The 27,501-nt window shown below is 43.0% G+C and overlaps 1 protein-coding gene across 1 annotated transcript; it reads left to right on the plus strand.

Annotated features, from left to right (window-relative positions):
• The first annotated feature begins 340 nt into the window (after positions 1 to 340).
• Positions 341 to 27,182, plus strand: Il18r1 (interleukin 18 receptor 1). Its single transcript, XM_051204516.1, has 10 exons — positions 341 to 428; positions 3,188 to 3,434; positions 7,751 to 7,916; positions 10,312 to 10,456; positions 15,455 to 15,517; positions 18,031 to 18,151; positions 20,407 to 20,546; positions 22,282 to 22,440; positions 24,992 to 25,150; positions 26,335 to 27,182. Exons 1-10 carry the CDS (start codon positions 371 to 373, stop codon positions 26,679 to 26,681), a joined length of 1,605 nt encoding a protein of 534 aa, XP_051060473.1. The 5' UTR covers positions 341 to 370; the 3' UTR covers positions 26,682 to 27,182.
• Positions 27,183 to 27,501: the final 319 nt, after the last annotated feature.

A 27,501-nucleotide genomic window follows, 5' to 3' on the forward strand; every position in this document is an offset into this window, starting at 1 on the left:
GTGCACACACACATGCCTGCACACACAATACGCCATGGGTTGTTTAATCTGCAGAATCATAGATTTTTCTTGACTTTTGCGTTGACAACGGGGACAAGATGTGGTGTATCAAGCTAAACGTCAACGGCTCTGTTCTATTAAAACTGTTAAATAATTATGCCTCGTGGAGCCAAAATGGATTGCCTTAAATTTATTCATTCTGTGTCACCAAACGTTTGGCAATTTGGTGACTATGTAAGATCTATGAAACACAACCGGGCTGCTTTTGGTTTATGTGTAGGAGAGTTTAAACTTTGGTTTGTTTGAGGGCTTGAGTTTAAATTTATGTTTTTCTTTGTCTAGGGACACCAGTTGAAGCCGAGACCTAGTCATGCATTGGGGAGAATTACTCTCAATATTCTGTGCTCTCATTGTTAAAAGTGCCTCAAGTAAGTGATGCATAAACATTCACAAATAGACACCACTAGGAAGCTAGAGGGAAGTTATGGGGGCTTTCTTTATAGCTGATATGGTTACTGAAGATGCTGATTTTGTTTAACACTTGGTGAGTTCAAGTTGTACTTTAGGAGGCTGAGAAGTACTTGGCGTTCCTAGGATAGACAATGGAGCAATGGCAAGAATGGGCTAAATAAAGGTGTAAGGAGCACTTGCTACACAGAGAGGCAGGGTACATACACCACACTTCAGGAGAAGATTGCTTCATTTAATTTCAAATAGAAGGAGAAAACAATTGTCTTTTTAAAATGTGTTTTAGGCAATATCATACATTTTCCTTTTCCCGAGGGGATAGAAAGAATTCATTCATTTTTAAACAGGAAATTCTAAAAGGAAATAAATAGGAATCCTTCCTAAACGTAGAAATCGCCCAAGTGCCAGAACATATAAGAAAGAGACTGGCTGAACTGGAAGCTAAAGCATCAGAGCAGGCCAAATATCAACTCTTAGTTTATTAGCTGTGGATGTTTGGGACTCTGCTTCATGGGGAAGGCTTTGAAGATCCTGTTCTTTGGAGAGAAGTTCCACGACTAAGGGCCATTTTCACAGGACTTGGAGGAGAAAGGGAGCAAGCCAGCTAATATTTTTTTCCCCCCAGAATGTTACCCACCAAAGGGGACACTGGGGCCCATGCCCCTTACTTTGGGAATTGCTGTGAAAGGAAAAACAGCGATCAGCTCTTAATGCTTTCTTAACACACGTCCATTCTGGAAAGCATGCTTGTGGATGGACCCACACACCGTTAGAATGCTACCTAAATGTTAAAGACGGCTCCTTCTTCTCTTCTCTGCATGAAGTGATTTGTCAGGGTCGTACAGAAAAATGTGTGCCATGTGCCCCATGCTCCATAGACAAACCACCTGATCCTGATTGCCCTGAAACACAATCTTGGCACAAAACCAACTCTACAGCCTGTCAGGTCTGGGGTTCAGGTTCCAGCTCCCCATTCCTTTGGGGGCTTAGAGAATGCCTTTCAGAACTGGGAATTGTAGCCATATGCAGCAATACTCTATGAGTGGGATCCATCTGACTTGTTGGTGCTGGCCTCTCACAGCTGTCTACTTAGGACTTTGCCCATGGAAGAGCTGAACTGTCTGTTCATAGTGCACACACCTTGACCTCTGTTCATTTACATGACCAAAGACTGTTCCTAAACAGCATCATATTAACCAAAAAAAGCAAGCCTGTAATGCTAAACAAAGGAAAAGGTGTCTCAAGACACAAGCTTCCTCATAATTATAGATTCCCAACTCCCTACCACCATTATTTTGTTTTTTAAATTGAGGCCATCCCCAAAGAAGAGTTCATGCATTTATCAATCAAAGTACAAGAACTATGTTCACAGAAGGTTAAAAAAAAAAAAATGAATCGAAACACTTGGAGACCCAAAATAGCTTCAAGTATGCAATAGAGTCTTTCACAATAATCCAAGTCCCCAGTGTGTATTCAATGAATACCTAGGCTTCAGCGTGGCTGAGCAATACATATCAGTGAGGAAAGAAAATAGTACTGCAGGTAGGAAACTGAACGGCCATCCTAGACTTGATGAGGCCCAAAAGGATGGAGACACAGGAAATCAAGTAGTGTCTCAGCTTCACACCTTGTTACACAGGACGCTGAAAGGCAGGAAAGTCATAGAAATGTTAAAGACTTGCTCTTGTTTTGACTGCCAAGGAAAAGCTGTGTTGGGGAATCAAAGTGAAGACAGAGAGAGAAAGAGAGAGAGAGAGAGAGAGAGAGAGATTCTGTTACAAACACCAGCGAGAAGCTCATGTTCAGTGTCGTTCGTGAACTTTGAAGTAGATCTGACATTTGAGCTACTTCCTCCTTCTGCTGTGGTTAGGGTTAAGTTAAAGCCAGGATGTAGCTCTGAGCAATAAGGGCCTAACTGCAGAGACAGCATTTTGTCTATGGTTTCCATTTACTTACTTGAAAGCTGGTAATTGTCTAGATGAAGATTAAGGGCATTTAAGACCAAAATGGTGGGGGGGGGGGAGTTGAGAATTGTTCAACAATTCCAATTTGGAATTGAGATCCTCTCTGTGTAGAGGGGGAAACAAACAATAGGTAACTTTTCAAAGACCAGGTCTGAGCTGAGAAACAGGGAGATGGAAAGAGAAAGAGACGCAATATCAGGAGTGTCCCCCATTCACCAGCTCTTGTTAGTTACATGCAAATGTGCTGCAGGGGCTTAGCTGCCCAAGAACTCTGCTATATCTCCTGAACCTTCCTAGGATCGAGTAGACAGACTGGTTGAGCAAAGGGACGTCAGACTCGCTGTGGTATAGATGAAGAATGCACACGTAGATATCCTGTCTTTTCCATGGCGAGTCCACAGAGGTGACATTTTGGGGCGATGTGGTGATGCTATGACTTCTGTGTCTGTCCTTAGCAGTAACTTGCAAAGCATCATCCTTTTAAGATGTGGTTGTGGTGCCTTGTCTCGAGTGAGGGCTGGTTATGTGCTGACAGCTAGCTTTCCATCTAGGGAAACCATCAGTTTTATCAGCATCTTTGTTCTGAAAGTGTCTTATCTCCGGTAGGTCTTCTTTCAGACAAAAGCCAGCATAGGAATGTGATGCTGAGATTTCTTGTAGCTTTCTTACTGATCTTACTTTTTATACCGGAGGGGTTAAAAAAAAAATCACGTTTGTCCTGATTTATCTCCCCTTCCTTGATTAATCTGCTGTAGAGAATTGCATTCACCGCCCTCACATTCACACGATAGAGGGGGAGCCTTTTTATCTGAAGCCCTGTGGCGTATCGTCATCCGTGCACAAGAATGAAACAGCCACTGTACGATGGTTCAAAGGCAATGCCACACATGGATACAGAGAGCTGAACGCTAAGAGTTCACCCAGAATTACTTTGCATAGTCACCATTTGGAATTCTGGCCAGTTGAGCTGGAGGACGAGGGAACATACTTTTCCCAAGTGGGGTGAGTAAACCATTTTGTGTCAACGTATTTCCTAGGACTCTCGGCTTTGGCTCAGCAACCTAAATACACATCTGTAAGCAGATATGCCATGATATTTTTTCCTTCCCTGCTCTTAGTACAACAGAAAGCAAACATTTCATTGTAGGAAAATTGAGTCAGTTGCTCTGTATTTATCTTCTTAGTGACTTTAATGGATGCCTACATTTATGAGATTTTCTTTTAGGGGACCCTTATTAATGATAAGTGGAGCTAGGGTTCAGGTGGGTCTTAAAGTTCTGTAGCAAGGGACTTAAAGATGATATGACTCTTCAGGAAGGAGTATCAGGGGCAGCTTCCCACATGGCCTCATTAGGCTTCAGAGAAAGCATAGGATTTATGGAACAATCCTAGTCTAGTTTTCCGAGTTTACTGGGAAGAAGATGCAGGGTTATTAGGGGAAAAGGTATAGCTGTTTCCTAGCCACTACCTAGTAGCTAAAGTCAGCAAGAGAGAAACCACGAATGTGCATATTTATGCACACAGAGGTTCATGCACACACAGGAAGGTAAACATCTTTTATTGATGAAGGTTTGACAATGACCTGTAGAAGCTCACTTACAGCTAGCTGGGTGGTGCCCACTGTGCTGTGAGAGGCAGAAGATTTCTTTTAGAAACCCCTCTCTAGTCTAGGGTGAACCCAGATCGTTACTGGTGTGCCTTCAGACAGAGAAGTGAGATTTCACGGCAAAGCCTCTTTTTCACTCCTGTGGTTTCTCATAGGTGCTAAATGCGACAAGGAAACTTCTGAGTCTCAGAATTAAGTTGTAGAACTGTTGTTGTTTAAACAGTGCAGTTCCTATGGCAATTTAAGAGAGATAACTATGACGAATTGGTTGCACCTGGGTCTCTGTAGCGCAAGTTAAAGATGAATGGAGAAGAGGAACATCTCGCGTCCCCAGCGCCCGGGTTGCATGGACATGACTTAAAGGCATGGGTATTCTGGATGAGGTGCAAAGAGCCATTAGAGGCGGCACAGGCTGCTATGGTCATCTTGGGGAGTAGATAGGGACAGAGGCTCTTGACTTTTCTGATGTGGCTGTCAGAGAACACAGCCCGGGTTAGGAAGCCACGGAAGGGTGATCAGAAGGAGAGAACAGCGTGGAGCTACAAGGAGGCTCCCAAGAGTTCAGAGACAACCGCTGAAGTGTGTTGGAAGGCGGTGAGTTGGATGAGCATGACCCCGTGACAGGGAAGAAGGCTTTGACAATGACTTGATGTAAGTGAGCTCCCACATCTTCAGATGCACTGCAAGTAGAAGGAGAAGCCCACGTCTGATGTCTGGGTCATGCTTTAAGAAGGAGGTCAGTGCAGAGGAGCTGGCCCAGTGTTTTTGAGGACACCGGAGGCCAGAGAGACAGAGCTGGTTAGGGAAATGCACTGCTCTGGTGGAAGACCCCAGTTCAGTTTCCAGCACCCACGCTGGGTGACTGATAACCCCCTGTTAACTCCAGCTCTAGGCACCGACACCCTCTTCTGGGCTGTGCAGACACTTAGGCTTGCGTGTGTGCACACACAGAATTTTAAAAATTAAAAGGGAAGAAAGCAAGTTAAGAAGGAAAGTCACCCAGAAGAGAGAATTTTCGGTGGTGAAGCCAGAGAGATGGAAAATCAAGAAACAGCTCCTTCCCTTTTTAATTTCACCCCTCTCTCCCTCCCTCCTTTTCCCTTCCCTTTCTTCTTTCCTCCTGTTTTAGCTTGCTGCTGCCGCTGGCACCCAAGATTATGTGCGTGTTGGCAAGTGCTCAATAAGCAAGCAGCCTTTAAGCTGTCTGTTTAACCCACACAGCACTCAGCCAGAGTAGCCACTATAATCAGAGTGGCATTGGTTCAGGGTCACGGTACAGGGAATTGGGGATCCTAGATCTGGGCTCCCTTGGTCTGGACTTCACGCCAGTCTTTTTGGGCTCACTCTTTGCCAGCAGGTGCAGAGCATTGCTTGGTGCAGCACTTCTGAGGGGCGGGCTTCCTGCACACGGCAGGCAGGCATTGTCAAGATTTGCTGAGTGTCAGGATTTGAGAATTGAAGATAGGGAGAGAGCAATGTGATCTGCTAAGAGGAATCATTTTTTCTTCTTCTTCTTCTTCTTCCTCCTCCTCCTCCTCCTCCTCCTCCTCCTCCTCCTCCTTCTTCTTCTTCTTCTTCTTGTTTCACATATTGATTGATTCCAGTTCCCTCTCTCATCCTACCCCCTCTCCCCACTCCGCAGGGAGGGTGAAGTCTTCCAGCACATCACCTCTAGGCTAAGTGAGAATCCCTCCATGGGGAATGTGCTCCCAAAGTCCTTTTCTGCACCAGGGATACATCCTGGTTCCACTGTCAGAGGTCCCTTAGACTGCCCAGGCCTTCTAACGGAGACCCATGTTCAGGGGGTCTGAGTCACTCCAATGCTGGTTTCCCAGCCATCAGTCTGGGGGTCCATGAGCTCCCCCTTGTTCAGGTCAGCTGTCTCTGTGGGTTTCTCCACCCTGGTCTTGACCCCTTGGCTCATCACTCATCCCTCTCTGAAACTGGATTCCAAGAGTTAGGTTCAGTGTTCAGCTGTGGGTGTCTGCTTCTGCTTCCATCAGCTACTGAATGAAGGCTGTAGGATGGCTTATAAGTTAGTCATCAATCTCATTATCAGGGAAGGGCATTCAAGGTACCCTCTCCACTTTTGCTCAGATTGTTAGTTGGGTTCATTCTTTTAGGTCCCTGAACATTTCTCTAGAGTCGGTTTTCTCTTCAAACATATAATGGCTCTCTCTATTATGGTACCTCTTTTTTTGTTAAATTATTTTTATTATTATTATTATTTTTCCTCTCATCTATTCCTCCCCTGACTCAATTTGTCTAGTCCCACATGTTTTCCTCTCCTCCCCTTCTCTCTCTCCTAGTTCCCTCTCCACTCACTGCTCCCCTCCCCCACTCCCAATATGCTCAGGAGATCTTGTCCCTTTCCCTTTCTGTGAGGGACCTTGTATGAATCTCTCAGATTCCTCCTTGTATCCTAGTTTCCCTATTGGTGTGATTTGTAGGCTGGTGATCCTTTGCTCTATGTCTAAAATCCATATATAAGTGAGTACATACCACGTTCCTCTTTTTGTGACTGGGTTACCTCACTCAGGATGGTTTCTTCAAGTTCCATCCATTTGCCTGCGAATTTAAGAAGGTTCTGCCAAAGGGAATGTGGGCCCTTTCCAAGGCCAAGCTCTGTTACGCTGCATGGCTGCCTACTCACTGCTTTTCAACATGTGACAGCCAGTTCCCCAATCCAGCCCTGGCTGGTGTTCTCAGCACAAGTAAAGAGCAAGGCTTCATGGAGTGTGGAAATGTAGTATTATGCACACACACACACACACACACACACACACACACACACACACACACGTGTGACCACACTGGGAAGTTACTTGGTTACTTGGCTTTCTCATCTGAACATGAGGGAAATGGTCAGCCTCCCCTGCATACACACACTGTAAGACATCTGGAAGTCGGTGAGCAGCATGCCACTTATTTCTCTTCTATCCAGCTCATCGTAGAAGTAAAGGGAGCCTGGGAGGACCCAGGTGCACACACATTTCCCAGGCCACAGGACAATGTAACAACAAGTTTGCTATTTTTAGGGTATGGACCTATATATCCCATGCACGTGGTAAACAAAGCATACAATTGTAAATGATCTTACTTTTTTAATCACCGTTGCTTAAAAACATGCAACTTTTCGAGGTCTTCAAGATGGCTGATTTCTGAGAAGAGAAATCACAGCCAAGGGAGACCCTGAAGTTCACCTCAGTTGTGCAGACTCCGTTTGACAGTAAGGGGAAAGACCACAGAGTAAGCCACCTTGAGAAACAAACACAAGGTGCATATGCACACACTTTGAGGAGACAAGGTCTGCAGCTTTCTTGGAACTAAGGCCACCCCTTCTATCCTGCTCTGTGCATCTCTGAATTTGTCCAGCACCAAAGATAAAGTTTAAATCATCAGTTGCTCTACTATACATGCCAGATAGCTGCCTGTAGGTGTTATATTTGATATGTGTGTATGTGTGGTGTGTGTATGTGGTGTGCACATGTGTTGTGATGTTCTGTGTGTGTCCCAAGACTTCTCTGTAGTGTAATCTTTCACCCCATGACAGTTGTAAACTTTCCAATCTGAGCTAAGGGGTGGCAGAGAAAAGTTTTCACCTCGATGAAAAAATCTGTTTGTATAGAAATTAGGGTAAAATTGGAAGACTGGAAGTAGTTGCAAAATCTCTTTAGTAGCTGTAAAATCCCTCTATCCCTTTGTTTCATAGAAATGATCATCAGAATTGGACCCTGACTGTCATCAAAAGAGATGAACACAGCTGCTTTTCTGAAAAACTTGTGAAAAATAGAAAAGTAGAAGTCAAAAAATCTTTGCACATAACGTGTGACAACCCTAACTACAGTGAGCTGACCAACCACACATCATTGTACAAGGTAACAAGTTGAAAGTACTTCCACGTAAGACTCTCCATAGGAAAGGTAATAATCCACATGGAGAATAGGAGGACACTGGACCATTTTGCTCTCATTAGAAACAGTGGTCTAACTCCCCATGGCTTACTTGGCCTGTGTGAGAAACCGTCCCACCTGGTTATTGTAAAGGGCCAATTTATGCAATTTGTGTAGCATGGTGACCACCCCGTATTGTAGCCGGTATTCAGTACATGATGACAGCTTTTTATCATCTGCTCTTCATTCATTTTCTTCCATTAAAAACAAAAACAAAAACAAAACAAAAACAAAAACAAACAAACAAAAAAAAAAACCAAAACAAGAAAACAGTTCTTGGAATACTAGTTTAGAGTTTTTCATTTTCTTTTACCACATCCCTTCAAAATGTTGAAACACAATTGCATATCCTGAATATATGAGTTTGTTTTATGAAGCTGGAGAAATTGGAAAATCACTCCTAATCACACAGCTGTCTTCATTTCTTTACGTAGATAAACATCTGTCCTCAAAAGTGGTTTGTTCACTGGTCTGTTTTTTTTTTTTTTTCCACCTAATTAAAACGGTGTGATTATTCATTCACCCATACCTCTGAGCAGCTTTCTTCCAAACAGGGAATTGCATTTTATATGGATTTGGTTTAAACTCCCTGATCTCATTGTTGTTAGATGTGCATGAGTTTCCTGTGTCCTACTGTTATTTACAGACTATAATGAATGATAATTATATAAATGTGTGGGTACTTATATGATTAAACCCTTCATATAATTACTTGATGTAGGACCAGAGAGGGTTAATTGATTGGCTTTTGACACACATCACCCAACTCTGCACCCCATCTCCCTCACAACTTTCCCAACACGGGGAAACAATACTTTCAGAAAGTTAAAACTCTGACAACAAACATTTCAAAGACTCTGAGAAGCTGTAAGTTAAATGTGTGAGCTGTAACCTCATAGGACTTCTTTTGTGGCTAGCCTGTGTGTTTTCTGTTTGCTTCACTGGTAAAGCCTTTTCCTTAGTGGGTTGGGTTGTAAGAGCTCCTTTAAAAGGTGCCGTGGAGGAAGTCTTCACACTTGTGTCTCGTGTTTATCATGCGTAAGGCAGTGTATGCATTCACATTCATGCACACATGCAACATGACCTATATCGTGTCTGTGGGAGAGCAAACCTGTCAGGGGAACCCCAAGAAGCAGAGGCATTGATGAGTCCCTTGACGTGTAGTCATAGCTCTTGCTGTCATAGTGTTTAGCTGTGAGCTTTCAAGGAGACTTCTTATCTGAAACGTTATCTAAACACGTAACTCAGTCTTGGGTTGACTTGCCTTCTTTTCTTGTCAAATTCACACACTTTACAGTACATGTCAATTGGGGAGGCTTGGTTGCTGGGTTTTTTAGGAAGCCCCGATATACAGGTACCTAAATCGAGAAGATGTATGATCTGGGTCTGTTTATGGCTGCACAGCTGAGCACTGGGCCAAGCATGCTCAGCTTGTGGACTGTCGATGTCCTTCCTGAGAGGAATGTTGGCAAGACAGCTGAATCAGGAAAGGTCTGATTGAAACTGAAAATGAAGACCTTCTGGCATTTTGTTTATACTGGAAATAATCTGCTTAGGTTTATAAAATTCTGCTTATACTCACCTTGCTGATATGAGGCACACGTGGACACTTTGCAAGACATTTGGGTAACTGCTTGGGTCTAGCTTCAGAGGCGATTGTCCTTTGTTAAGTGTGTGGAGGGACTGTGTGCCATGGTCCAAGTTAGTCTATCATCTCTCCGTTTCTCCCTACACTTGTCAGAATCTGCCAGTGGGTGACTGAGGGCTGGGTGCAGACAGTGGCTTTATTACTGTTGTTACTGAATACTATGGTTTACGTGGAGAGAAACATAAAGATTGAAGTATGCCTATGGATCTGGCATCTGTGCCCTTTGGTACAGGACACCAAGAGCCCACTGAGGGCAACTTCTGTTCAGTTCTCAGAGCCATTCCGTCCACATTCTTATGGGCCATCCCCATTAAATACAGAATTGGGCCCAAAGTGTCATGCGTGAGGGGCAGGTCTTTTATCGTTATTATTACTCAAGTATTCTGTCTCTGTTTCTGTTCGTCTGTCCCTCTCTTTGTATGTGAGTGAACAACAGGTTAAGAGAAAGAAGATAATAGTGGTGGTATGGTAGGACCCCTCTCCTCATTAGCGGCCATGAGGGTAAAGAGGGCACTTCACTTCTCCAATAGGAGGGTGATTGCTGGGACGTGTTTTCTATTCTGTTTCCCTTTATCCCTAAAGATCCCAAGCTCACTTAGAAATGTGAATGGTTGCGACAAGAATACTGCCTTTGCTGACTTAAAGTATTTTAATCTGCCTTTGCAAAACCAGAATTGTAAGGAAACGGTCAAACCTCCAACGATCGAGAAGGATGCCGAGTTTGGAGATGAGGGTTATTACTCTTGTGTGTTTTCTCTCCACCATGACGGGAAGCAGTACAACATCACCAAGACCATCAATATAACAGTCATCAAAGGTAAGAGAAGGCCCTTGGAAGAAACAAATGTGTATGAGAAAACAGGGAGGGTTCTTTCATGGGGAAGCCACTCGGGGATGACGAGGGTGCCTCCTTGGGGTTGAGAACACTGTTGTTATAACTTAGGCATGGTGGCTTTACCTTAATCTACTGCGATCTCAGGCAGCATTTGCATCTCCACAGTAACCAGCCTGCTTCTCAGCCTGGTGAGAGTTCTGCTCCCGCGCACACCACCCTAGTGGCTGCCACTAAACGTTTCTATGACTACTTTCTGTCAGCTAGTTGCTCATGCAGTCTCCCGACCCAAGGTTAATTTTATTTAATGCATGTAAATGCAAACTGAGGGTTCATAGTGCGATTGAATATCCCCCCAACAGAATACATCACTACTTCAAATCTTAGGTTTAAAATCTTTATCTTGGGCTCCCATCAAACTGGCTAAAAACATTTTTCTTAGCAGCAGATGAAAGTTTACATGGGCGAACCTTTCATAAGTCAGCTTCTTCTTGTTTAGTATTTGGGTAAATAGTAGAATCTGGCCAAGCTTCCATTTTCACTTAACAAATATTTATTGTGGTCACAAATATTTATTGGTGGCTCTATTCAATACACTGTACTTGGTATCAAGAAGCAAAAGACACAAGAAAATACACTACAGCAAAGAATATAGTGTACTCAAGAAGTTTTGTAATAAGCCGGAGAGGCACTAAGCACAGAAGATGCAACTTTATGAAAAGAGAGGCTGAAGGATGTGATGTTGTAGTGAAAGAAAGACAAAGGCTGAAGACTCCGCCAGATCTGGATCTTGGAGGGACAGCGTCATGAAGGGGCAGATCACATAGAGAGAACAGCTGTCTGAATGGCAAAGTGAGGCCACAGAGTGCTAGTTGGACAGGAAGCTTCGCATGTAGCCTGATTTTCCCTGAGCCCAGAGGCCAAACAAAGAGCTGGAATTGTACTGTGACAGAGACCTGAGAGGTAATTTAATCGAACCACACTCTGTGGAGATATCTTTCAGATGACACAGTCAATAACTTGACATCAGTATCCTCTTATAAACTTACAAGGAAATTATCAAATCACAGCACAGTCGAGTACAGACGTCGATATCTGATTATGGAACAATATTAGTATTTTTTTTTTCCCTAGAGCCTTCTTTAGTTTTTACTGACTGCTTTTCAATTGCTTTCGAAACTTCACAGATTGTTCCCTTCCTATATGAAAATTTCCTCCAGTTGTTAAAAGATCTGTGGTATGGCCATGGCCACAACGATAACCTTCTCCACCACCATCCAAGTAAACCAGAAACCCTGTGTGGATGACACATTTAACCAGATTATTCCGACATATCTACTCTAGTGACATCTCTCTCTACTACGTCACCTGGAGCTTACATCACTGCTCCTGTTTTGTGATTACAGCGAAACATCCCAAGACCTACTGTCACGCACACACCTTGACTTTGAGTTCTGGAGGATATGTGTCTGAATAAGTTCACTGGGCTGAGGTCAAGGTTTCAGTAGTATTGTGTAGTTTTGGAGAGCATGGGGGGAGAATGTATTCCTCTGCCACATGCCAGTTTCCAGAGGCTGACTATGCTATACTTCATCTTCAACACCAAAAGCACACTCTGTGTCAGTCTTACACGTTTTCCTTCTTCTCCTCATTATCTCCTCCTCTTCTTCCTCTTCTCGTCCTCCCCTTTTTTCTTTTATTCCTTTTTCCTTCTTCTCCTTCTCCTTCTTCTTCCCCCTATTCCATCATTACATGTCTGACCTTTCTGACTTTCTTATGAGGACACATTTACAGCCCACTTGGATAGCCCAAGATAACCTCCCTTTCTCCAAGTCCTTAAGCAATCACAGCTACAGAATTCTTTTGGCCAAATTCTTCTGCTAGAACACAGTGTACCAGGGAATGAGCAAATTATAAACCATAGAAGTTTGTTTGGCTAGCAGTTCTGGAAAATTCCAGACCAAGGGACCACCTGTCAGTGTATTTCTATGATGTGCCATGCAGTTCAAGACAATTGATGCCTTTCTCTATTATCATCCTGAACATTGCCTTGAGACAGGATCTTTATCCAAACAAGCAGCTTATTAATATGGCTAGACTAATTGGTTAGGGAGCTTCCAAGATCTGCCTGTTTCCTTCCCCAAGTTCTGTGGCTACAGGTCATGCTTAGCCTGCTAAATGGGCTTTCGAGATTCAAACTCAGGTCCCATCCTAGCACATTAAGTACTCCAACCCCACTGAGCGGCCTCCTCAGCCCTGAGAAGACCTCTATGCTGCATCACCGTTTAACTTGAGGGTAAATTATTATTGTGAGATAGAAAAACTGGACTGGGCTCATCCTTCTGATCAGGAACCACTCCTATAACAACTAACCCAATTTGCCCATAATGACAATTGGTTTTTGAGGGTGAGGGAGGAACCATCACCACTTAACCACCTGTAACACATCATTCTATTAACACTGTTCATTCCCTGGGCAACTACCTTTCCAGATGAATTTTACAGGGGATATTCCACCTACAGCATCAGACAACATCATGCTTTTCACAAGATCTGGGCACTAAGATGCCTTAACTTTGCCGAGGATGGTTGTGCCTATTATAACGATGTCCTGGGAATCCCATCCCTGAATTTCTCAACTCAGAATTCCTGCAATCTATCTACAATCACTTGCCCTAATTCCTTCAGCCTAGGTTTGCATGCATATTCAGTGTATACCACATATACACATGTAATTTGTGTACATATCTTCTGGTCCTTTGGTACTCACACACCTCCTCTTCTCCCTCTTATCCATCTTTGCCACACTCTTCCTTTTCTTCCTTAAAGAAGTGATGAGACTCTTCATCACTAACACACATACTCTCCAGGGATGGGCATTCTGCTCTAGCTGGAGCATCTCACACATTCTTCCTCGTAGTTTCCATGTTATGACCTTAAACAAATAATTATCTAGCTCCTTTCTTCCCCAGGTTCCCTAAGACCGTGAGCCAATCAATGGTGGCTTTTGGTGCTCTCTGGTTATGAGCCTCCCATAGACTGTGCAAGTTAACACGTGTGTGTGTGTGTGTGTGTGTGTGTGTGTTGGTGTGTTGGTCCCTACAGGCATCATACAGGGAAGGGAACCCCCCGAAGATACAAGAATGAAAACCTAGTACAGATTGACTTCATCAACTTGGATCAGACATCTTAGTGAAATTTAATAGCGAGCAATTTATTTCCAATCAGACGTCTTAGTGGATGCAAGCAATTTATTTCCATTGTATTTAAGCCCAGTATACTTTGGCATAAAGTTTCCTGGTGTAATACAATCCCCACTGCATAAGGAAGCACAGTTACATTGAAACTCAGGCTACATGACATTGTTTCCAAGAAAAAGGTTTCTACAGCTATTCTACCTATACTAGCTTAAGGACCAAAGGGTCTGGTCTGGGCTGAGTCATAAAGATAGCATGGAGGTCATTTGGGCTGTTAGTCACCGCTGTTCCTGGTTGTGAGGGTCTGGAGAGTCTCCGGCTATCAGGGTCATTTAGGTTACTAACCACCTCCTGACTTGGTTGTAAGAGCTTGATATGGCCTGAGTCAACAGATAACACAGACTAGCAGGCTGTTACTCACTTCCAATTCTCAGCTTTCTGGATGGAAGAACAAGTTTCTCATCTTTCCCATTGGAAAGACAACCACGTATACTTAACATTCCCTGGAGATCTGTGGCTGCAAGGATCTTCATGCTATGCTCCCAACAAGTGTGTAAGCTTCTGGGGAAAGCCTTCCTTCCTAAGTAAGGGAGCTAAGGAGAAGCTTGCATACTTTTGATTAGGGCCAGAATTCACCAGAAACAGTAATGGTTCTGGGCCCACACATTTGCACAGCAGGGTCAGGCAGAGTCAGGTAAGGCATCCTGGACATGGTTATGCCTGGAGACTGTACATCCTCAAGGGTAGTACTGCTGCCTGGGAGAGGTGCCCCACAAGACTCATCCCAGTCTTACTATGCTCTGTTAAAATGTATCAGTGAGAGAATGGCGAAGGCAGAAGGAGGAAGAGATGTAGAGCAGAAAGGTACTTCTTAGTGGCGCTGTCCATCTTCTGCGTCCTGAATATTTGGTCCTCTCGGTGACCGGCAGCAGACTCCCTACATGAGCGTGTTTCTGGCTTTAGCTCTGTTGGGCGGGAGGCAATGTTTGACTTTAAAGGATACCAAGTGGAAGATCCTACCAACAGCACTTTGAACATACATGTAGCTGACAACGAAGCTTCAGTAATTAATATGAGCTGGGTTAACACAAGTAAATATGTAGCAATGACTTCAGTTATCCACAGATAAAACTCAAGGCTTAGCAGGTGCCTGATTCCACGAGCAGAAACAAACCTGGTATGTGCTCTATCTTTGTATACATGCATGCCCACAGTAAAATTTAGTTTGTAAATTAGATACAGCGAGAGCTTAACCGTTGTAATTAATGATAAAACTTAACAATATGCTGAGACAAAAATCACCAGTGTCGATACTTTTGCGCTTTGTGGTCATGATGGAATAGAGTAACGGTTATCTGAACACAATATTGCAATGCCATGATAATTGGGCTGGTAGTTTATAATGCACAAAGACACCGAACCAGGGGATAATTTGTGTCCTAGTTTGGGTGGTGAGGGGTGGAAAGCTTAGAATGGCACACAATTTAAAAGTTACAAGTTAATTACTTTAAGTTGTGTGTGTGTGTGTGTGTGTGTGTGTGTGTGTGTGTGTGTATATATATATATATATATATATATATATATATATATATATATATATTATTTTTGGGCCACAGTTGTCTTACAATAACTTGAACTGAAGAAAGCATAATCATGGATAAGAGAAAGGTGCTATGTTGGAATTCTTTGTTACGTGAGGTGACCATGTTACATACAACAGATGTGTCTCTTAGATATACTCAAGGTAATTCTAATGCTTTGTTTGTTTGTTCTGTTTTGCTTTTAGGGAGCAGTAAAATAACTCCAGCTATTTTGGGACCAAAGTTTGACACTGTTAAAGTAGAACTAGGTATGTTTTGCAATGTGGGTTTTCTGAATTTACAAACGGGGCCGTTATTGAGTTCTCAAAGGCTAAATCTACCCACTATTGATTGATACAACCCATTACATACTTATTGGAAAATATTACAGAGTGAGGAAAAGCATGTAATCGTTTGACTATTGCCACTTTTAGACCAGTTAAACGACACATCTGTTCAAACGTCTTTGGTTTATAGACTGCAGTTGCTGCTATTTGTGTGTGTGTGTGTGTGTGTGTGTGTGTGTGTGTGTGTGTGTATGTGTGTGTTTTCTAACTCTGTCTATTGACCTTTCAAAATATGAAAATTTGGTGATAACACTATGGAGATATGATTCAGATTTGTTCTGAATATTTGGCCATGGATGGAATTGGCTAGACTTTTAGGATATGTCTGGCAACTGGTTCTCAACTTTCCTAATGCTACAACCCTTTAATACAGTTCCTTATGTTGCTATGACGCCCAACCATAAAATTATTTTCATTGCTACTTCAGAACTATAATTTTCTACTGTTTTGAATCATAATGTAAATATCTGATATGCAGAATAGCCCAAAGGACCTACATGTTGAGAACCACTGGTCTACACAAATCTTAAGTGTGCACAATGATGTAATTTCTTTAAAAAATAAAAGCAAAGAAGGAATGGAATAAATTTGCATATGCTAAACCAGATATTGAGCTGAGTGATTTGAGAATTTTGAAATATATTCTCCAACCAAGTAGAAGGCTATTGTCTCCATGGTATGAAATTTGAATTATTGACACACAGGCCAAGTAAATCACAATCACCTCAGTCTGCTCAGAACTCATCTGGGGTGGCTGGAAGCAGATGTGCTGTATTTAATCCACTTTGTATCTAAATAGCCTGGGTTGGAGAGAATACTGTAGTCGCGGATGTGGACCTTTGCTAACTTCTTAAGGTGATAAGTTGAGACCACATACGGGGCAGTATAATTGAACATGGGGACCATAAAAAAAAATTGGGAAAAGTAAAAGTTCTGAATATGCAATGGCGCAAAGAAGCCAAGACATTTCCAGGAGCGATCACGAGAGTTGTCTTGTACAGTTCACTACAGCCTCAGTTCTTAATACACAACATACACACTTTGCATTGGACATTCCTCCTCCCTATGTGTCATCATGGAAGAATACTGATGTGTTTCCTGCAAAGTTCAAGACGTGTGTGTGTGTGTGTGTGTGTGTGTGTGTGTGTTAGTACAACCTTTTTGCTGTGCACATAAAGGTTTCTGGTCTTATAGACGTATAATGGTTTAATTACATAAAACAAAAATACCTTTAGTGTTTCCCACCTTTTACACCTCAGCATGTATCAAATTATTGAACCCTTAGGCTGTGTTGTGTCAGAGTGCTTCGTTTTAAAATTGGCTGCTTGAGTTGCAGACTTGAGTTTTATTTAAAAATAAAAAATGGGTGGAGGAAATTTTTGTTTGCTATTGGGATAGAATTTCTAAAATGACCCTAGATATAATTCTGCCATTTTGTATTAAGTATTTATGCAAAGTGGTCTCATCTTTGATGGTTATAAAATCAAACTTTGAACATTTCTAAATAATGTTGAAGAACACTCACGACTTACCAACCATTCAGTCGGTATTTAATCCCCCACATAAAATCCAAACAAGCGCATCGTCTCATCAGCATGCAGGTTTGGTTTTTGTCTTCAATAAAAATGGTAAACGTATGTGTACAACAAAGAATCACTTTAAATTACATTTCCTCATGTCTTATTTTTCAGTCAGTGCTTAATTTCGATGCCTATTTAATAGACCCATACACTCAAGTCACTAAAAAAATTATTGGCTGTCAGGGAGCAGTGAATGGAGAAAGTTTAGGACATCCTGGTAGAGCATCCTGGTAAGGGTCCATGAGCCCTTAGAAGACATCATCAAGCCCTGCACCTCATGTATCCAAGCTCTTCCTGATATTCCTACGAGCTGTGCAGCTGCCCCCAGACCCCACAGGATGGGATTCTGCTTTATGAGACTCTGCTCATTTCAGCTCCAACAAATTCCTTATAAATAAGATGGCTGCTCACGTTTACTTACACGGGAGGGATCTTTCTCAACCACACGTTCAGTCTTACCGTTTCTCATTCTTTCCCCGTGAAATGCCTTTCCCTTTTAAAGTTATTGGTTTGTATTTTATACCCATTTTGTTTTCCTAGTAGTTCAAGAGAGAAATTGGCTTGACACTGTCTACTGAATTGAAGATGGAAAAAAATGCACTGACCCTGTAATTTTAAGAATTGATTTAAAAGTGAATATTTAAATAGAAGTCAGTTCATTACGTGGTGATGACTAGTCATTGCTACATAATTTTCCCCCTTTATTCTTTACAATTTTAAAGTGAAGCATCTCATCCATTTTTTTTTTCCTTCCTGGATGTGGTGCAATTTTACATTCAATTATCACACATTGACTGTATTTGAAACTTTACCAAGTTTCTAAATTCAAAACTGAGATTGTCAACCTCTGCCTAGGAAAAGATGTGGAACTTGACTGCACAGCTTTACTGAATAAAAATGATCTGTTTTATTGGAGCATCAGGCAAGAAGACAGCTCAAACCCCAATGTGCACGAAGACACCAACAAGACAACTTGGTAAGCACATGTGACATGTAAGAAGTGTGGTGGTACATGCTGTAAAAACTCATGTGTGCACACAACAGTAGAGGTGTTGGGCTCCTGGGTGGCTGGTGCGATGCCTAAGTTAGCTTGAACTGTAATTACCACTTGTTTATCATTATCATTACCATGTTCCAAGGCAATGGATCGTGCAGACATTTACTGTACAGATCCAGGTTGAAAAAGAAGAGTCACGAGAATGTTGGTGAGGAATTTAGCATCGCTTTATCAAGGTACTACTTAGGCAGGATCCAAGTTCTTCCTAAAAGAGCAATCAAATTGGGCCATAGTTTCTCAAATTTTGGAGACAGTGTCAAATGCTTGTTGTTATTAATGTGTCACAAAAGTACAAATGGCATGCATTTTATGGTGGATTAAAAAGGATCGGGGCAGGCTGAATAAATGTTTATTCAAGGGGAAATAACTCACAACAGAGACAGAGGAACACCAGCAGTTTCCTGTCCCAAGGATGCCTCCAGATGTTCTCTGTCTCCCTCCAGCAAGCAAGAGAGTGCTCCAGGGTCCCTACCCCAGACCTGGTTTCCCCACCCCAATGGGCATGGTCAGTGCAACAGGTGCGGACAGAGTGAATATCTCACTACAAACTCAAGTCTTCTGGAAGAGTAGTCTGTTCTCTTAACCACTGAGCAATGGAGTTTGGATGTGATTTGTCATATCTTGAACTCCCAGAGAAGTCTGACTCCCAGTGTCTTTTGAATGTATTGGGAATGGAAGATTAAACCAACTCTGTCATTAAGAGGGTCAGTCCTTCAAAATGTAGTTTGACTGGGTTAGATAGTTATCTTAGTGAATGTTCTATTTTGTGAAGAGACGCCATGATTATGGCAACTCATATATTAAAAAAAATGAATATCGAGGCTTACTTACAATTTCAAAGGTTTAGTCCACCGTGGGGGCTGTACAGGCAGACGTGGTGCTGTAGAAGTAGCTGAACGTTTTACAAACAGATCTGCAATAAACAGGAAGAGAGAGACACTGGGTTTGGAAAGAGCTCATTGAAGCCTAAAAGCCCCTCCCCCCCAATGACACACTTCCTTCCACAAGACCACACCTCCTAATCCTTTCAAAATCTGCAGCTCTCTACTCAAATCTGTGAGCCCATTTGAGGTTATTCTTATTCAAATCACCATAGCTGTGGTTGAACTCCAAAGGCTTTATAGCATGGGAGAGAGAGACCATATATAAATACATAGATGCTGCTTCTGTGATACGATGTAGCCCAGGGACCCTGCCAGAGCCTTTTGAATGTGAGCTAAACAAACCTCCTGTCTTCATAGAGTCCGGCTACCCAGGAATTTACTTATAGCCGTAAGGACTCAGGCATTACTCTGGCCTGCCCTTGTCAACCTGGCAGAATGCACTCAGGCAGTGCTCTGGTCAGCCCAGGCTTCCATGAGTACTCATCTGCAGGCAGGGGTAAAGGACCCTTTAAAAGTCAGACCCCTGCCCGCTTATGCTTTCTTCTTCTTCTTCTTCTTCTTCTTCTTCTTCTTCTTCTTCTTCTTCTTCTTCTTCTTCTTCTTCTTCTTCTTCTTCTTCTTCTTCTTCCTCCTCCTCCTCCTCCTCCTCCTCCTCCTCCTCCTTCTCTCTCTCTCTCTCTCTCTCTCTCTCTCTCTCTCTCTCTCTCTCTCTGTTCCAGGTGCCTCTATGTCCCTTCCCTTCCCCCCTCACTCCCCTTTCTAAATAAACTCCTCATTTAAGCTCTATCTGCCTGGCGTGTTATTCCCGCCTCGGTCACCCTCACCTGCTATGGGACCTGCTATGCTCTCCCACGTGGTCCCTCACCTTGGGACCCCGCTCACTTGGGACGCTCACTCGGGACCACCCCCACCCTCTTCCCCAGCTTTTATTCTTGTAAGTGTAACTAAAGAACAACAATAGCAATGAACAATTCAGAACACAAAACTGGCTGGTCTTGGTTAGAAGAGGTGACAATGTAGGAGGATGAATCCCACATAATTAGGAAGGAGAAGTATGAAAGAGAAAGAGAAACACAGAGGGGGTGGGAGAGGGAGGGAGGGAGGGAGGGAGGGCGCCTTCCTCTGAGTTCCGTTGCTCCTTGGAAGAGTGAGGAGACTAATTTTAATTCACACCAGAAGTGGAAGACACAACTGTTGCTTCATTTAAGTATTGCAGACATATAACTTCTCTTGAGTAGATTTGCTGGCCATGAGCAAGACCTGTTGATCAATTGTTTTCTTACATCACAGGACTTCTGAGGGCAAACTGCATGCTCTTAAAAAGTTGAGAATTCGGAATATTACTGAAAAGAACCTCAACGTTTTGTATAATTGCACGGTGACCAACGAGGAATCCACAGACACCAAAAGCTTCATATTGGTGAAAAAAGGTAAGGGACACATTACTCCTCTTGACAACCCCTGCTAGCGTTCTCTGAGATTTTATCCAATCTCTACGACAAGCTTTCACGGGAGGAGAAGAAACCCATCTAAGATCACAAAGTAAGAGAAGGTGACAAATCTTGCAGCTTATAGATCCCTGTGCTTCCTTTTCATGAGGATTGCCTCTGGTGTCCTGCCCCTCTGGTCACGTGAGCGTCAGTTATATGTGTTTATGAAGCAGAGGCACCGCAACCTGATGCTTTGGTTATCTGATGCTGTGTTTGTATTTTCTGGGCACTGCTCAGCACCAGACACCACCCACATCCTCAGGCCACACACCAGAAGCTTCTGCTTCTCATTGCTCCTCTTAATTCACAAATGTCACCTGGATAGTGGGATCTTCCCATGTCTGGCTCATCAGGGATCCACAGATCTTTCAGAGATGTAGGGACCCCTGTGTGCAGCTTCTAAGAGTTAGCTTATTAAACACACATAATTGCACACTTAATGGAATGGCTGCTTTTTTACTGGCAACATTATCCCTAAATGTATGCTACATAGTAGGGCAGAAAAAGTTTCAGTCATGGTTTTCCTGTCTGGTGTAGAAATCTCCACATCATCAGTAGCTCTTCTTAAAAAGAAGCAGAAAGGGGAAAGAAAAAAATGTGGTGTATATGTAGTCACAGCAGCATTGTGTAAACGTATGAAAAATTGGAATTATTATGAAGGAGTAAATTGTGAAAGGATGTTTGTCCCATGAGGAAATAAAGTATGATTATAATATAATCTCAACTAAGTAAAAATTTCAGGGCCAAAAGATTTATTTATTTTTATTTATGTGTATGACTGGTAAGCCTGTGCACCATATGTGAGCTTCCTGCCCACAGAATCCAGAAGAGGGAGTCAGATTCCCCCTGGGACTACAGTTCCAGATGGCGGTGAGCCTCCATGTGGATGATGGGAGCCAAATCCAAGTCTCCTGCAAGAGTACCAGGCCCCCTTTACCACCAAGTGGTCTCTCCAGCTTACTCAGGTTTTGTGGCCATCACCAACTCCGTGGATGGCTGCCAAGAATTATTTTATTCTTTATACTCTCCTGCATCTTTCATGTTCATCTATGCTGACCACAAATTTAATCAATCCAGGGGATATGACTCCGTCTTAAAGGGCATTCGTCTAGAATTTTTCTAAAGGCCCGAGTGCTGTGTGCCAGGTACTGTTAAGCACTCAGTAGAGTGAGTGTCTCGTTCTTCACCACCTATAAGTGAAGCAGGAGTCCGTTTATTATTTTCACTTTGCACATGAAGACGTTAGGAATTAGAAGCCTCGAGGATCCGATGGAGCCAGACTGGACCCAGACTTCTCTGTCCAGCGTGTCTCAGCTGACAATCATGCACTATTTGTCCACTGACTACGATCCTAGTTGGAATTCTTTATGTCCCACCCTAGCATATTATCCCTTCACAAGTGCAAACTCCGCAGATAGAGACTGGCTGAGTGGCCATGCCTTTACTAAAGGTCTCTGGGTGTCCCTGTATGCACTGATGAGCTGGAGTAGAAAGATCTGCATTGCAGACTACCAGAAGCAGGGTGGGTAACTAGGGGGAATATGGAAACATTGGGGGACATATATCCAAATGGCAAAAACTCACAACTGTGATGTGATGATGGAAATTATGGCCACATTTCTTTGAGTCACAATTCCCTGTTTCTCTCTGTGTCTTCTCCCCCCCCCCCCTGCAGAGATGGCTGATATCCCGGGCCATGTCTTTATGAGAGGGATAATTGTGGCTGTTTTCATCTCGGTGGCAGTAGTGTGTGTGGTGACTTTGTGTGTCATTTATAAAGTCGACTTAGTTCTATTCTACAGACGCTTGGCGGAAAGAGATGAGACACTGACAGGTAACATACCATGAAAGCCATGACATCCTAGTCTACGTTTTCCTTCCTGCCTAAACCCAATAAAGGAAACATGAATGCGCATCTCATTTTGAAATAGGTCCCCAGTTTGGGGGCGGGGGCTAGGGTGCTGTGCGGTCTTGGCTTGTTTGTGACTTTCCAGATGTTTTTTCCTCTTGGTGTTTTGTGTCTGCCCATTGTCTCCTCCTAAACACCCTGTGCTTATACACACATCACTGCGTACTTTATAGGTGACACACACTCAATAAAGTTTGCTTTCATTGAGTCTTGCGTCATTCTGGTTCATTACTTTTACTAGGAAAAGGAGGCCGTATAATCTACCTGGAAAAACTTTTGGTTAGAAGCCAAATAATCTCAGTTTTCGTCTGCTAGCCCACCAGCTGTTAGCTGCTGCCTAATAGTCTACTGGGCTTTGTTTCTCAATGTTTTTTTTAAAAGTGATGAGAAATCTCCAAAGTTCAAGATACTTATGTCCTTAAATGGTTAATCTAAATTGTTGCCTTTGCTTATGTGTGTATGTGTTGTGTTTAAGGGGGAAAAAAAAACTATTATAGAGGTCAAATCCAAACTTTGTAAATATGCAGCAAGACACCTTCTCCTGTCCTGCCAAGGTCTCTGATACCTACAATGTCCCCACCTGTTCCTATAACCAATAAACCGTTGACATAGATTGTTCATGTTGCCTTTAAAAAAAAAAATCTTTGTTTAATTACCCTGTGTCACTATTTTTAGTTTTGCGTGTGTCTGTCCATGTTATTGAAGAAATCCCTTATCTTTAGGGTTGGCCTGCCTGCCTGCCTGCATATCTGTCTTTGAGAAAGAGTCTCATGGAGCCCAGACTGGCCTCTCTATAATTGTGCACCACCCTTCCTCCATCTCCCAACTGCTGGGCTTACAGGTGTGTGCTCTCACAGCCAGTGGTCCTCAGTGAGTCCTTCCTGTGTAAGCATTTCTCTGTATTTACTCTCCTTCTGACGGGTGTTGGAGCTTTTGCACACTTTGCTGTTATAGGGATGCTGTGATTAATGACATCACCCATCATTGCTTCCTACTCGCGTTGTGCTGACAGAGGGAAGTCTTCTTCTGTGGTACCAGTGCTCCTTTGATAGGTGTTACCATGTTGCCTTCCACACTGCTATATATTACTGCCACCTACAAAGGACGGCACTGACTGACCCTCGTAGTCCCACCCCCACAATTTTGGATTTCCGGCGGTTTGATAGATGAGGATTTGGGGCTGAGTAGCTTTAATTTGTGTTTCATTTTATGGTGTTATAAAACACAAGCAACCTTTCCATTCGTTCAGCATTGATTTGTGTCTCCTTTGTCAACATATCCACTCTTGGCCCATTCTGTACTGGGCTTTCTTTTCTTCCTTCGTATTTGCAGACACTATTTATATCTTAGGTGGGGTTAGCCTAGTATCTATAACGTGAAAGGTAAATATCCCCATGCTGTCATTTGTCTTGTGTGTTGCGGTGTGACTATGTGGGAGACCCAAATATCTATATCTATATCTACCTATATCCATACCCATACCCATATCTATATCTATACCTATATCATCTATATCTATATCTATATCCATATATCTAAGTTTTGTCTGTAAATAGAAATTACCCCTTAACATCATGATACAAAGTGATTCTCATATCAGCTCCTCTGGGATTTTTAAAACTCATTTATTTTATTATTTTATCTTATAATAAGATTGCATCATTGTTTTTCACACTTACAATTTTTAATGATACAGCTAGCGGGCACAGGGAATTTGGCACTCAGCCTGGGTGTATGTATGATCTTTCTTTGAAAAGATATGAGACAGCAAACTGGAAAGTCTGTATGTGATATTTTCTTCATGGTCTCTGCTTTACATCAGCAACAGGGCCCGACTTAAATCGCTGGAGCAGAGAACACTGTGAGAAGGGTTGAACAAGCTGTTGCCAGAAAGAGAAGGCATTGTTTTGCCAACTTGAACGTGAAGAAACAGATCTGGGCCATCGGGCACGGCATGTCAAAGCGTAGACCCAGAGCTGTTGCATCCTATCTCATTTTAATAAAAATCTGAGTGCGTCCACCCTTCAAGTCAGTCAGTATCTACCGCATTCCCAAGTATCCTTAGGGTTTCCTCCACTCTCTCGGGGTGTGTTCCCAGTTTCATTTGGGTCTTTTGCTTTGCATTGCTTCGTTTTGACTTTATTTTTTAGAGATCTTTAGAGGGTCAAACATGTCGTGTGTAGAGCCTAAGTGTGACTTACTCCCCAGTCCTAGACTGAGGTTCTTCTGGGCTTCCCCGTGTCTTGTTGCCTCTAGGCCTCAGTGTCCGGATTGCTATTCCCCACCCCTCTCTGTGGTGGGAGGGAGTCTCAAAGCAGATGCTTAGAACAGGTGTTTAGGAAATTGTCTGCTTGGTGTGCATCTGAGATTTGACAATTGATAATTTTATTATCTTTGCGTATGACTTTCACATAATTTTTTTACTTAAATTTTTTTTTCTTATTCACGAATTAACAGAGTCCATCTTATTCCCTAGATGGCAAAACATATGATGCTTTTGTGTCTTACCTGAGAGAGCATCCTCCAGAAAATGGAGAAGAGTACACTTTTGCTGTGGAGATGCTGCCCAGGGTTCTGGAGAATCAATTTGGGTATAAGTTATGCATATTTGAAAGAGATGTGGTGCCTGGAGGAGGTAAGAAAGGGAATCCTGGACAGACAGCTAATGGAGATTTTTTTTTTTTTAATGAGGCGATTATCAGTTTACCTTAAAAAATGTACAAACGGCCAAAGTCCTTTAAGGCAGCGGGGGACCTGTCGGTTGATGGCTAGTTAATAGTTAATCATGTCAGTCTAGCTAAACAAATTTTCACTATCACGAAAATACATACTGAGAAAAATAACTCCAGCCGTTCCTTTTGAACATTATTCATTCTGCACCACAGGTCTGTCAACTGAGGAGAGGCACAGGCATTTCCTTTTCTGAGACCTTGTCTCAATAAACAAAGAGGAAGGCACTCAGTGCCAAACTCTGAACCCCATGTACACATACATACACGCATGCATGGTGCACATGCATGTTAAGAATTAGCTAAGAGGAGGAGGGAGAGTAAAAGGAGGAGGGAGTCATGAGGAAGGGGGGTGATGAGGAGAAGGAGGAGAAATACATCGTTATTTCAAGAGTATGGGCCCAAAGTCTTACTACCATTTTCTTGAATTTCTTTTAAGTTCCTAAGTAAAAAGGAATGAAGTTTTGTTTTGTTTCTTTTCCTTTTTAATGCTGAATTGTCACCAGGCTCGGTTGGACTCCCTGGGGTCCAGAGCGTGGCTGGCTAGTCATGTTTATTTAGCCACAGCCACAAATGGTCTCTTGTGTATCACCTAGGTGAGCTGTTGGGGCAAGAAAGAAAAAGGTACCTGAAGCGTGTGGGACTCAGTCCTTTAGGGACAAGCTTTTCCTGCCTCTGGTCTAAAATAATGGGCGTTTTTGCTCAGCTTATGTTGTGGTTTTTGTCTGTAACTGGGTTGAGTCTGCCTGTCACTCACCCATGTGTGGTACAGGCAAATTCTTCATTGTTCTGTGCTTTGGCAAAATGGTGGTGGCACCAACCCCTTTCTATGAGGTGGTTGTGATGGTGAAATAAATCAATATACACAAAACTTTAAAGACGGTGTAGTGTCAGTAAGTGCTAAGTGGGCGCTCACGATTATTGCTATGTGGGTGTTTTTTTTTTTTTTTTTTTTTTTTTTCTGAGTGACTACGTATAGCCAAAACTGGCTTATTTTAAAGAAAACCTTGTTGGTGCAGCCAGAAGTTAAACCCTGTAAAAGGAGATGATGGAATAATAGCTGTCCCTCTGTCCTTCTCTGAACTTCTAGCTGTTGTTGACGAGATCCACTCACTGATAGAGAAGAGCCGCAGGCTAATCATCCTCCTCAGCAAAAGTTACCTGGCTCATGGAACCAGGCTTGAACTTGAGAGTGGCCTCCACAAGGCGCTGGTGGAGAGGAAGATTAAAATCATCTTAATCGAGTTTCCCCCAGCCAGCAACCTCACCTTCCTGCCCCCGTCGCTGAAGCTCCTGAAGCCCTACAGAGTTCTCAAATGGAAGGCTGACAACTCGCTTTCCTATAACTCGAGGTTCTGGAAGAACCTTGTTTACTTGATGCCCGCAAAAACCATCAAGCCATGGCGAGAAGAATCCGAGCTCCATGAAGGGAACTGAGCAGAGCAGAACTGCACCGCCTGTTCACAACAGGGTCTGTCACTCAGAGTACCCAATTCTGTGACCAACCCTCCAGCTCCCAGTTAGAAGATTAGATTTGTCATTGGGTCACCACAGAGGAAGCAAAACCTGAACTCCCAGAAGACCTTGGGATTCTCAAGAAATCCATCTGTTATTCTGCCTTCCCTCCCGAGCAGCGGTTCTCAATCTGTGGGTGGGTCCGCGAACCCTTTAGCAAGCCTCTGTCTTCGAAGAAATATAACGGCAGTGGCTAAATTACAGTTACGAAATAGCAATAAAAATGATGTGTGGTTGGAGATCACCACAAGATGTGGAACTGTATATTAGAGGGTCTAAGCTCTAGGAAGGTTGAGGAGCACTGCCCTAGAGCTATCTGCATTCTAACCCCACATTCAGCAAGGGTGGGGCTAAACACACACACAAGCTCACCTACGCCCCAGAGCAAGGCATTTTCTATGAGCTCGTCTTTATTACCTCGTCCAGGGTGCATACTTCTCCACCAGGCTTGGGAGTCGGAAGCAGCGGGTAGAAAAGCTGTACTCTGAGCAGGGAAACGAGGTGAGGGAAGGCACTTGGCTTCAGGTTGAGTTCAGTGTTGTAAGGTATTTCTTGGAAGCTCAGTGAGACATCAGGCAAGATGCCTTATGTATTATTTAGACCTTGCACAAGACCTTTGGAAAGGGAAGCCTCAACACCTCTTTACTGTCCATGTCAGACATACATCTAAATTTAGAGAACTCAGTTGGTCTTCCAGGTTTAGAGCCTAAGGCTTTCGTTGACTTTATCTAGGGCATTTATA

Source organism: Phodopus roborovskii, unplaced genomic scaffold, assembly GCF_943737965.1.
Source record: "Phodopus roborovskii unplaced genomic scaffold, PHOROB, whole genome shotgun sequence".
NCBI lineage: Eukaryota > Metazoa > Chordata > Mammalia > Rodentia > Cricetidae > Phodopus > Phodopus roborovskii.